Here is a 13,169-nt window from a genome sequence, read left to right on the forward strand (position 1 = left end):
GTCTTTGCAGGCCATCACTTGCTCAATGTGCCTGGAAAGCTGTTTGCTGACATTTCCAGATGGCTGCCAGCTAGTTTGCAAAATAATGCCTTGCCCTTTGAAGAAATAGCTATAAAAATATCACAAACGCAAAGCACTTTGTATTCATTCTGCAGAGAGGCTGCTATTGACAGGCTGCGGCTTAAAGCAGGTGAGAATATACAGGAGCTGAGATTACAGGTAGCCTGTGGAGCAAATCTTCCTCTCCCTGTGCGATGCAATTGCTTGGAAAAATTGAGTGGCTGGGTTTAAGTATTCCAGCTGAAACAGACTGCCTTTGAATAGCTGTTGGAGAATTACTTGAGGCCATGGGCTTAATCCATCACTGGCATTGATTGATGTTGTTCCACCAATGGGTTGCTGTGACTCTCTACATACTTGCCAGTATTTGTGAGCCCATAGAATCATAAGCCCACAAGAAGCTATAAAAGCCTTTTTTGCTCAGAGTCTCCATTGACATGGGTGCCAGGAAGAAGGAACATCTCACAAAGCACAGACATGTTTGAAGACGCTGCTTTCAAGCATCAGTTTGTGTAAAGGCAAAGGATCTTTTCTCTGTGTCCATTTGTAGAGCCACTGTGGTTTGAAGGATAAACTAGGAATGTTAAACTAGGACTGTTCCTTTGATGGTATTTTTAATTTTCAGGAATAGTGTGCCTTACATTCTGGTTGCTTTGAAATTATTATTATTAGATGATTATTTTGTAAATCAGCGGTTCTCAACCTGTGGGTCATAATCCCTTTGGGGTTTGAATGACCCTTTCACATATTTTCCATTGGTCTTAGCAACCAAAACACCTTTTATGGTTGGGGTTGAGGAACTCTATTAAAGTATCGTGGCTTTAGGAAGGTTGAGAACTGCTAGATGGAATAAGAATACATTTTTTAAATGACATTATTGTTCAACTGCATAAAAGGAGATGAGGTTTTGGATCATTGTTCAGACTTGGAACCCCATTGGGTGATCTTGGGCAAGTCAAACTCTCTTCATCTCAGAAGAAGACAAACCACAACCACCCCAAACAAATCTTGCCAAGAAGCCCCCATGATAAGTTTTCCTTAGAGTTGCCATAAGTTGGAAACAGCTGGAAGACACACAACCACAGTGGCAAAAACAATGTGAAGATCAGTAAGATGAAGAAAAGGCGAGGGAAAGAAGGAATGAGGGAAAGCAAGAAGGATTTTTGGTGGAGTGAAAAATTGGGTTTTGAAGCATGTTTTCAAAGCTTGAAACAAGGAGGGAAAGAGGAGTAAAATTCTCTTTGTGATATTTCTTCTTCATTCTGGTAAAGATTTTAGGCTTGAACTCTTTTGGGAGTGCCAGTTATACTAGACCAGCTGAACTAATTGACTTATTTATTATTTTAATGGGCTTACAGTAATGGTGGGTTTATTGTAACTGCAACTATCAATAGGTTTAGTGTAGTAGCTTAATGCCCATAGTTCCTGAAAATGACACCATCCTTGTTTAGCTGACAAGACATGGTTTCGGTTAGGAATGGGCAACAAATTGCCATTGGGGAGCTGTAGTGGACCCACCAGAACTCATGGGGCAGCCACACCACGGCTGTAGTTGGTGGTGCCACATTTGCCATCACATTTCTATAGGAACAGCACTAGTGGTGTAAGTGTCTCATGGCTGCTACCTCTGTGGTGCAGTATGTGTCTCTGAGTGGCTCCCTGTGGTGCAGAAAGAAAGAAGGAAGCAAGAGCACAACAAACCGTGCCACTATTTAGGTCAGTGATTCCCAAACTCTGGTTCTCCAGGTATTTTGGACTTCAGCTCCTAGAAGGCTTAGCTATCTTGGCCAGTGGTCTGGGATTCCAGAAGCCGAAATCCAAAACGCTTGGAAGGCCAGCGTTTGGGAATCACTGATCTAGGTTTTAGAAAGAGGATTTCTGATAGTTTGGACTAGTTTTTGATGATTCACTTTGAGCAGCTGTGGCAAGACACAGTAGGGCCTTCCAGCATAGCCTTAGGAGGCTACATGCAGCCCATGGGATATCACCTGCTGCTCAGTTCTGGTTTAACTAACTGGAAGTAAATGGTGGTGAGTCTTCAGAGTACATAGTCCCCTTCTCCCTTTTTCCTTCTTTGAGGGTAAGCGACAGCTGTTTACAGGTATTTTCATTTGAGAATAAACCACAACTCTGTATTAAAGTCTAGACTCGGGACATTGTAGTTAGTTTTAATCAGCACTTATTAGAACTAAGGCTAGGCTGAAAAGTTATTTTTTATCAATGTGTGGGTGCAGGACAAAATAAGGATTTACTGTGATATAAATGCTGCTACTGTTGCTCTTATTTGTAGTAATTCTGATTTCTTTATCAGCTAAGGATTATAAGGCACTGTTTAAGTGAGGAATGTTGATTTTTGAGAAAATATGACAAATTATTTCCTCTTTTTTAAAAACAAATGAGTTTGGTACATTTCTGTCTAGACACTGTGGGCCAATCATATCCCTCTTCCAGCCCCACTGCTTTCATTGGAATTAGACCAAGGATAAATTTGGAGCAATGCTCTTTATCCAAAGAATGATATTGTTGTTCCTCACTCAACTCTTGCATTATCTCCTTGCTTTTAAGAGCTGGGGAATGTTCTTCCTCAAGATTGCCTTGAGTCATTAGTCTGTCTTGTACATAAACCTGCCTTAAGTCATTAATGGCATTTCTGCAAGGTATTCCATGGGACCTATATGATTTCTTGTGTTACAAAGACCACGTGCTGGTCCTGATAAGTAATTTCAACAGCATGAATACATGAAAGCTGCTCTTTTGCACACTGGAATAGTTATTTCTTTTCCCTTTTACTAACAGTTGTTTTTAATTTGCTGCATTTGCACATCATGCTTCTGATCCTAAGTCTAGAGTATGGTGAAAAGGCTCAGGAGCATGCTTTGTGCACTTGTGTTCTACTCCCACCTCCATATGTATGTGACTTACTGAATAGTCTTGTGGTCCTACAGATGTCTCCCTAGAGCTATAGGACTACATGCAAATCCTACTATAAGGTGTTAGATGAAGCTCCAACACAGGAGGGAGCAATCCAGCCTCTGTATCTCCCTTCTGCCATCAGAAGAAGGATTTCTTGAGGCACCAGGGAATGTTCTGTGATGACTTTCTCTAGGGCAGGAATGGACAAGTTTCCCAGATACTTGCACCCCATTGCTAGAACTGGGAGGCCTTTTCCTTTCCCCCAAACTCACTCACTCTTTCTTTGTAAAAAGTGGATACTAATAAACCCCCCATTTCTGCTCTCTAGGACCAGGGGACAGTTTTATCAGGTTTTCATGTCCTCCAGAGTCAAAACAGATCCCTTTGCTAAGCATGCTGTGGAATTCTGCTTCATAGGTGACACTCTGGATATAATTTTCATGTCTTCCTTCTCAATTTATTCTTTTAGGTCATTTATACTACTTTTTGGTGTATTTCTATTACTTGGTTTTCTTTATATAATTATTTAATTTCTATTTTTCTTTCAAATTTCTTCAGCTTCTTCAGTTGGTTCTTCTTCCTGTTCTTCTGCCTCCATTTCTTCTCCTTGTTTCTTTCCTGTTAAGGCTTCTAAGTCTTTTTCTCTTTGTATGTCTGTGTCTGATTTCAATTGTCCAGGTAAATCTTGTTCTTGATGTAGTTTATCTTTCTCTTCAGGTTGTTTTTTAATACTATAAATAGTGAGAAATCAAATTAAAAAAAAACATTTAACTCACATCATTTATGTTTCTTATTTCTTGAAGTACACTTTAGACTGCAGCTAGACTCACGGTAGAACTTTCCAATCTACAGAACACTACCTTGCAAGCCAGTATGCTTTTCATGATTACAAATAATTGCAAATAGTAGGCCCTTAATTTCTGATAGGGACAGACTCTTAGTATTGTGATCTCATTCCTCAATAATAAAACAACCAGAACTTTGCTTGGATCTTGCTCTTTCAAATGTTACTCTGAGACATTTTAAGGCATAGGAGCTTTATCTGTACTTGGTGCTACAAGGTGGAGTTCCAAGCTGCCATATACGAACCAGACAAATCTATATACATCACAGAAGGGGCATGTGTGCAGCATAAAACACATCAAAAATCTCACACTCTGATTGCAGTAATGGGGAAGTTGATGTCAGGATTCCAGGGGCTGGTAAAAACAGTCAGGACATGTGCAGTAGGCTGCAGAGATAACGGCTGCTGTTCTTTTGGCAAATTCTTTTATGACTTGACTAATCACTGCTTCACAGACATCTGGGCAGCCTTCGGAACGGAATTTCTGCTTTTACCACATCAGTAGCAAAACCAGTTGGGACAACTCAGACCAGGTTTTTTTAGCCAGTGTTTGCTGCATTTTCAGGCTACAACATAACTTTCTCCATGAGCAAAAACAGAGTTTGGCAGACTTGGCGATAATGGGAAATATTTGCACCCCTGCTTTGAACAGTTACATTTCAGACTTCCATTACTTTTCAAAATTAGAAAAACCAAATATTGTCCCATATTATGTAACAAATCCTTTCAGCTCTTTCAACAGACCAAAACAGATCTATTCTGTTAAGAGCTCTATTTACAGGCAGATTGCCATCCAGTCAGATAACTCAACAAGCTTAATAGGTTGCCTGTTGGGCTGGAATCTGGGTATATGTGCACAACATCATAGTGTCAAGCTCCTTTTCAAGAAGACTTGGATGGGACTAAAATGGCCATTTTGTGGGCACTGATGTCTGAAAGGCTGAATGGTGGGGAGCACCCATTCCTGCCAATGTGTTCTGAACCTATTGATCATGTTGGCTATTGGTGATCATGGGTATTAGTTGGGATAAGAATTGTAGAAATTCATGGTGTAGCCATAAGTCAAGAGGCAACTTGATCAACCGTTTATATTGTTGCTTTTGTGGGTAAAGCCAGTTGCCAAGGAATTGGTGTCTTGTTTTGGAGAGGGCTTAGTAATCCTCAACCTAGAAGACCTTGGCCTTACTGATGGTTGGGCATCTTGGATATTGTCACCTAACATACATATTATCACAGCTTCAAAAGGTTTATTAACCAAAACTTGCTTCTGTGGAATTGGTAACAGTAACATTTTTATCCACTTTTCCAAATTCTTAATTCTTCAGAGATTTGAAACTTTTGTCCAGTTCAAGCAATTCCTTGTCCCCAGTCAGTGATTGAGGAACACTGTCCTGTCAATATCATGGCCTGCGAGATCCACAAACTAAGCTGAGCTCATTGTTCAGTGGGTTTAGGTGACAGACATTATCTTAATGTCTTTTTCTTTCTTTCTTCTCTCCTCTCCTTCCTGTTGTAAATCCATGCAAAGGAATTAATTTCACTCCTATTAGCTGACCACAAACCCATACAAACTCTGCTTTTATTTATAACATATGAAAATATATTTTGGCTTCTATATAAGATAAATAGTGTGGCAACTTATTTATTTTTTTTTTGCAGAGGATTAAATTAAATGGCTATTATGGTTAATCTCCTACCATGTGTCAGCTGCTGCTATTGCTGAAAAATATTGCACTCCACTGTCAGCCTTTTTTAACTGTTATTTAAGCCACTTACTTCTTGCAGCCTGTGTTCTGTATAAGCAAATCTCCCTTTTTTGCCCTGCAAACATTCATCATAACCCAGTGAACTCTAGCGTTTCCTCCTTTCCCACCTTTCAGTGATTGAATCAAAGACATTACATGGAGACAGGGGAGAACACAGCTTTGGTACCCCTGGGATCTTCATCATTGAAAACACAACGGTTGAATTTCAGAAGGGCTCAGAAAGAGAAACTATAAAAATCCCAGGGCCCCTCGGAGCAGATTTCATTATCAAGGTAAGATGCATGTTTCATTCAGCAACCCAGCTTCAATCCACTCCTGAAATAGCTCCATTTGAAAACATCAACAATCATAAAGGTGCCGTGAGTTTCCTTTCCCCTTTTTTAGATATTAAAAAAGAAAAGAGGATGATAGAAGATGATCAATTAAATTATGATATATAAAGTGCCAGATGCTTATTTTAATACTATCTGTTAAGTAGATTTATAGAACACTTTTGGGGGTTAAAAATATGTGCTCTCCAAACAGATTTCAACCAGTTAAAATGACAAAATAAAATTTTACAAGCAATATTGAGTACATAAATAATAAAAACAACCGAGTAAAACATTTAAATAGCAGCAGAGGTAACAGCAGCAGATGAAACTATATTTATAAAACACAATGCAATAAAAGCAATCAAATGCAGACTGGAAAATGTAGTTCTTAATATATTCCTGAAGTTCAGGAAGGAGAGATCATGTATTTTGTTAAGGGAAGGCATTTTAAAGATGTAGTGGCATGCCAGGAAAAGACTCTGTACCTGGTACTTGGCATTCCTACAGCTCATACATGTGCACAAAAGGCAAGTAGGTTATAGACAGGTTCCAAACCTATCCAAAGATCAGTAGTCAGCTGCAGAGTTTTAAAAAATCACTTTTTGGATTACAGTTCCCAGAGTTAGACCAGCCAACCATGTTGATGGGGACATTCTGAATGGATATAGTCCAAAAAGTAACTTTCCCAAACTCTGATGTGTTGACACAGGAAAGGAACTGGTAATAGAAGAAACTCAATAAACGAAGTGACACAGAGTGTGGGAAAGCAAACGTTCTGGAAACTGATAATGGGACTTAGCCCTTGTGATGCTCCAAATGGCTGTAGTTGCCTCCTCAGACCAGCTGCCCCACAAATTCCAGAATTCAGTCTCAGCAGTGGCCATAAAAATTCCTCTTTTACATTTCTCTTCAGTATAAATGTTCTGAAGCAACATCTCTGTCTGTCAAAAAGATGCACAAAAGCAGGTTTCTTTTCCTCACTCGTATTCTCTGCTAGGATAGGGGAGAAAACGTAGGCTGCATATTACTCAAGGGCACTTACATTTTAGATCTTTGCAAAAATCTCTGAAAGACTCACCAGATACTATAATTTGTGTGTAGGCACACACACGCACAATGTGTCCAGGTGGGACGATGTCCTTTGATCCTAGCCTTGCAATTCCAGGGAAATGAAGTTAGTATGCATGTAATAGAAATGCCTGCAGCTTGCCAGTATTTTAAAAGTTCTAATACTCTTACATTTATAGACCACCTGTTATCCCCACGATACTAAACCACATTGCAAAAGCATATATAACAGTCACTTGGAGTGGAAAAGAGAAACTATTGTTCAGCACAATTTACTATCCAAGTGAGTTCAGATATTATAAAGAGGAAGAATACGATAGCCAGTTTAAAATGCAGAGGGAGTTTGGTTTGGCAAGATAGGCAGAGTTTGTATGAACAGCTCAATCCTAAATTAATTTATTCAGAATTGAAGACCTAGTGATTTCAGCAGAAGTTGCTTGTAAGTGAACATACATTAGGATCACAGCTAAAAGCTAATTTGTTAAAAAATCACTAGAAATAAAGACCCATGGACTTTGAGCATCGTGAGACCCCACCTCTTAACTCCCACTGTGGCATATGTAAAATTATAATATACAGTTAAAATCATAGAATTAAAGCCTACCACCACGGTTTGAATTCCTGCTCAGCCATGGAAACTCACTGGGTGCCCTTGGGCAAATGACTTTCTCTGACCTTCAGAGGAAGATGAAGGCAAACCAATTCTGAACAAATTTTGCCAAGAAAACCCCATGATAGAGATGTTTTAGGTCTCCAGAAGTTGAAAGCTACTAGAAGGCACACAGTGCAACAAAGAGTTAAAGCCATCAACCGGAACGTCCAGTCAACCATACAAACATAAAAAAGAGCATTTTGATATTAGACAGCAGTATCAACAACCACCCTTACATCTCAAGAACTTTGTGCACAGAACCGGTGGGTTCTCCCCCCCCCCCCTCCAGCCTTCTCAAATCCATGTGACGGTTTGGTGGGCTTTCTTGGTCAGGGCAGTGGGGCAAGCACTGAAAAGACCTTGCCCCTTATATAATAATAATAAAAGAGATATGTTGGCCATAAAAAAATATCAAAATCTTTATTATAATAAGACTTCTAGTGAACTAACAAAAAAATTACAAACATCTGTGCATGCTTTGAAGTCATCAGATCTCATCATTAAACAGGATGACTGACCCCCCCCCCCATGTTTAATCCCATCCTGTCTTAAAGGTCCTCAGGGTCATCGTACAAGGTTCTCCCTCTCGCAAACACAGCATTAATCTTCACAGCAGTTCTTGTGACATAGGTTAGGGTGAGGGAGAATGTTTGGCCCAAGGTCCCCCAATGAATTTCATGGCTAATTGTGATCCCTGCAATTCTACCGCAGCCCACTAACCAGCCTTACCCAATGTGGGTCTGTCTAGAAAGATTGCCCTGCAACTCCCATCCTCTAAAGCACTGAGTATGCTGGCTGAGACCAATGGGAGTTGTTGTCCCAAGGAATTGGGGCAATCCTAGGTTAGAGAGGGTTGCTCAGTCCACTACACCGTATTTATTCATTTTCTTGATTTATACAATGAATTTCTTCTAAAACTGAGACTCAAGGCACCTCTCAGGTATCTTAAGCTCAGTCTTTAATAACAATGCTCTTTTTTCTCTGTTGGAGAAGCAAGCATGCCCCCTTCTCCACCAAGCACATGATTTCACATATGATCCCTAACTTCAAGCATTTCCAGTTCATAAGCCCTCTTTTCTTGGGCCGGGTGATCCTAGGAATTAGGTGTTTATGCAAACAGGTGTCATCATGGAGGTTTGGTTCATCTTTCAGGTCATCTCTGTTGGGAAATGGAGTGGGTATAGCAATTCCTTTCCTATTCTAACCCATGACAGCTCATGAATAGGAGCCATGATATAGATATAAATGGTAGAAGATAATAAATACATGATAACCCAAACCTTTTGTTTGAAACTGTGGTGCTCCAGATTTTCTGCCTGTATAGTTTTATTTCCTCTTGCCTTCTGTCATGTGGCTTTCTACACTACCATTTTGTACTTGAATTATGTGCTAACAGGCCATAGAGTGCTGGCACGGGGTATACAAATGTGTTGTAATGGAACTCTCTTTAGACCAGGTATACTGCCCCCAAAGACAGCGTGGTTCAGTTCTTTTTCTATCAACCCATAAGTCATCAGTGGAGACAGACTGAGTTCTTCCCTTGCACTGTGACATGTGGAGGAGGTGAGTAATGGATGTGGCTTGGGAGTGTGTACAGCTGTGGATTTTAAGTGGCGGATTTACAGCTTTCTAACTGTGAGCTTTTTTTAAAAAGTGCTATAAATCCATGCTGTGTTGTAATATTAGGTTCTTCCTGGTTTGTTTAAAAGGAGAGAGAGAGAGAGAGAGAGAGAGAGAGAGAGAGAGAGAGAGCAGAATGCCAGCATTTGCAGCCAGTTAAGTTATTATGGATATGCTAGTGAACATTTTGGGTGCATCAGAAATTGAGTTGCCTGTGTCAAGTACAAACCTGAAATGTAGCTGGGCTGGAGGATTTATAATCAGCACTTCATTTTATATCGTGCGATTCTTCAGAGTGCTTTTCAAATAGACTTAATAAGAAGGGTGGGCTACTGTAGTGGCCCCAAGTGCCAAGTTTCTGTCCCTAGGACCTTCCAGAGGCCTACCAAAAGAGTAATAAAAATGTAAGGTGGAAAAAACCCAAATCTGAAATGGCCAGAAGTCTCCATATGGTTGGAAAAAATGGTACTTTTAATGTTAAACAATGCATGGGGGCTGGCAACATGTTTAAAAACTGAATTGCCACCCTTGGAGGATTTCAGGAGGCAGAAACACATCATCTGGGGAGTGTGGAAAAAGTTGAGGGCTGCAAAAAGAGCCTTGCAAGACAATATGTAGCCCCATGGCCACACTTTGCCTGCCTCTGTTTTACAATAATTTTGAAAGGCCAACTAGTGTTATTGTCCTCGTAACAAAGATGAAAGAAATTGAAACTGAGAGGGATACAACTTGCTTAAAAGCACCCAAAGAATATTATGCTAACAATGTGCAAATGAGGAGATGTGTGGTCAGAGTGAATCAGTTGGGCTTTCCAAAGCTGTTAAGCTACTAACAGGCCTGTTCCCATCTCTTTTGCACAAAGTTTGTGCCAGCCCGATACATGATGAACCTGACACTTTGGCAGAGGGGATCATAAGGAACAAAGTTGAGTTACTGAAGAGTAATTCTGAGTCAGGCCTGCTAAGATTTGTGTATTCTCTCTTGACACAGTCAAAAGAGGTTCAAGGCAAAGGTCTCATTATTGATGGTTCCCTCAACCTCACTTGGATCATTTGTTGGACCTGTTATCCAGACTGTCACCAAGGGGATTGAAAACAAATAGAAAGGGCTCCTTAATTTGGCAGAATGCATTCATGAAGGACAAGGTGAATGGAACATCTTAGCTAGTCAGTGTTTGTTAAAGACAAGCAGTTGAAACAGGCCTTGCTTCTACCAGTTTTCATATTCTTCAAGTAGTGAAGTCTACAATCATGATCATATATGGCTGACCCCTGAGTGTGAGTGGCCAATAAAGTCCATTGCAATGCTCTAGGACAGGGTTCTGTAACTGGGACCAAAGACAGTAGAGCCTCAGTGTAGCTCTCAGGAGGATATCCTTTGACACTCAGTGTTTTATAATGCTCTGTCCTATCTTGGAAAACCAAGGACTCAAGGATCCATTTCAATATGTGATGTAAGATGTAATGTCTCAGATTAATGTCCAAAGTTATGCAAAGGTATATTTCATTGGGAGGGGGATGCCCTCATCCCCTTCATAGCTACACCTCCCATAGTGGTATTTCAGAGAAGTTGTGGGTAAAACGTAATAGTAATATCACCATCAACGATAAAAATGATGGCAGCCCTTGAAGTGTCATGTCCGAGAAAGAAAAAGAAATTTGATGACCTTAAAGGATGCTAGTTTGGAGCATTGTCACCACAACTGCCAGCAGATCAGCCTTTTTTTTCCATACTACCTAGTGGTAGTTCTGTGGTTCTACTTTTCACTGGCATGGCTGCACCCTATGGAATTCTGGGTTTTGTAGTCTGGTGGGATGTTATACCTCTTCGGCTGGAACCATGGCAGTTATTGGAATGATAGCACTATAATTGCTTAGTGTGAAAGGGTCCCTGGTATAAAATAAACCTCTTCCAGAAACTACAAAGTTTAAGAACTGTCTTGAATCCTGAAAAAAAAATACCGGGTTGTTATTTTCCTGATTGATTTCTCATTTTTTCAGGTTTTTTTTTTAAAAGCCAAAAGAAATAACTCCCAAATGTCAGTTCAGTGTGACTCTTAATAGATTGTTTCAGGACTCTTGTTCTGTTTTTTCACTGCCCTAAACACTTCTGACATAAGGTTATTTGGTCACCGTCAGCTTCCATTTGGCCTCTTTTGCCTGCTTATAAATGATCTGGATATATTTAGAGACAATCGTTTTAAAAACAAAATGGGGAAAAGGGATTAAGTGCACTGTCATTCCTCATTGGGTTGGTTATTTTTTCAAAATGGTTCTCTCTCGTGTGCAGAGTCATGTTCTCTGTGATGGAGTTGTCAAGGGTTTCAGAAGGCATGCATGTCCCATATAAATAAACAGTTAAAGTGTTCAATATTTACATTTTGTGTTTCGGCTTTCTGATTTGCTTTGCTTTCCTTGCTCCCCCCCTCTTCTTTCTTTCTTTCTTTCTTTCTTTCTTTCTTTCTTTCTTTCTTTCTTTCTTCCTGGGCTATTTTTGGCTTGCTCAGGAGGACTGACTCATGGAATAATATCTCTGGCCCAGAGCTCCATTTTTATTTGTAGTTCTCATTTCCCTGTATAATTATATTTTAGTTTATGCAGGAGAACCTTTGAACCTGTAATGTATGACACCATGCCCTCCAACTCGATTCATCCTCTCTCATCCCACTTGTTCAGCTGCTTTTAAAATCGCCCAGTTTCTCTTTCCTCTTCCCACTTTCCTCTTTGTCCTGAGCTTACTTCTATTTCTGCAGAGTGAGTTCAGTACTTTGCACTCAGTGAGAGAGAAGGGGATGGAATCTTGCCCTTCCCAGTAGGGTCAGGCAAAAGCAAACATCTCTTAGGCCTGTTACAGACAGCCAAAATAAAGCTGCTTCGAGTCATTTTGGAGGTATGGTATTTCAATGATGCATGAATCCTAAGAGTCTGGAAGCTTCACCAAAGCTGCACTCCAGTCCTTAGGACTGGAGCATGGCTTTGGTGCGGCCTTTGGACTCTTAGGACGCATGTATCATTGAAATACCATACCTCCAAAGTGACTCGAAGCAGCTTTGTTTTGGCTGTCTGTAACAGGCCTTAGTCTCTCTATTCTTTCTCATTAATGGCTTTTGCCATCTTGACAACATTTTGATCTTGGTTGGCCATGTGTGTCCCAGTTTTCATCTGGGAAACATTAAAGGGCACATGACACTACAGGATTCAGACAAAGGTGTTGCTGGTTTTCTTGACTCTATTTTGTCTATTTATTCTTGTAATTCTGGCCTGTTTAGGTGTCCTTGTTTGTTTCTTTGTTTTGTTTGCTTGGAGAGAGATCTCATATGAATGAATTCCTTTTTGCCTCACACTTGAATGAGTTTCTTTGGAGGAATATAAGGTTTTTTCCTCCCTCCCTCTCTACCTTCCCATTCTAGAAGTTAAGAATGCAACAGAAAGAGTTCATAAATGTATAATTTCAATTGCTAATTTCTTCATGTTCCTCTGTTTCTATTCCCACTTCCCTTTGCTCTGTTAAGAATAGACTTGTTTAGAATGTTTGTGGCTTTAGTGACATTTCTGGATTGCATTTAACAGCAATTCTGGCTTCCAGTTTTGGTTGTTTCTGATGCTGCTTGGAACCACAGAATAGACACACTAATTGACTATATCTGTGCCGCAGACTATATCATCCTGCCGCAGAAATGATGCTTGGATCTCTACAAACACTAGGCTTATGGTTGTCCTGAGCATTTCTAACAGACTCTCTTTTTGCAGTTTTCCCTGTGATCAGGGATTCAAACATGCATTTAGTTTAACCTGAAATTTAACAATATTTGGCCACAACAGATACAAGATTGGACGACACCCGGATGGAATGTTGACAGATTTCATTTGGTCCTCCGGTTTAAGCAAAACAATTTGATTTGTATTTCTTGGACTTACGTGATACCCTCTAAC

General features: G+C 40.1%; 1 protein-coding gene across 1 annotated transcript in view; it reads left to right on the top strand.

The window, feature by feature from the left end:
- The window catches only part of ADAMTSL3 (ADAMTS like 3), a 160,354-nt gene that overhangs the window by 88,163 nt on the left and 59,022 nt on the right, over nt 1–13,169 (top strand). The window contains exons 8-9 of the mRNA XM_089538311.1: nt 5,698–5,855; nt 9,069–9,180. Of these exons, the coding sequence (XP_089394437.1) occupies nt 5,698–5,855; nt 9,069–9,180 (270 nt within the window). The remainder of the gene's footprint in view (nt 1–5,697; nt 5,856–9,068; nt 9,181–13,169) is intronic.

Source organism: Sceloporus occidentalis, unplaced genomic scaffold (genome assembly GCF_023333645.1).
Source record: "Sceloporus occidentalis isolate IW3139 unplaced genomic scaffold, rSceOcc1.0.p SCAF_9, whole genome shotgun sequence".
Lineage (NCBI taxonomy): Eukaryota > Metazoa > Chordata > Lepidosauria > Squamata > Phrynosomatidae > Sceloporus > Sceloporus occidentalis.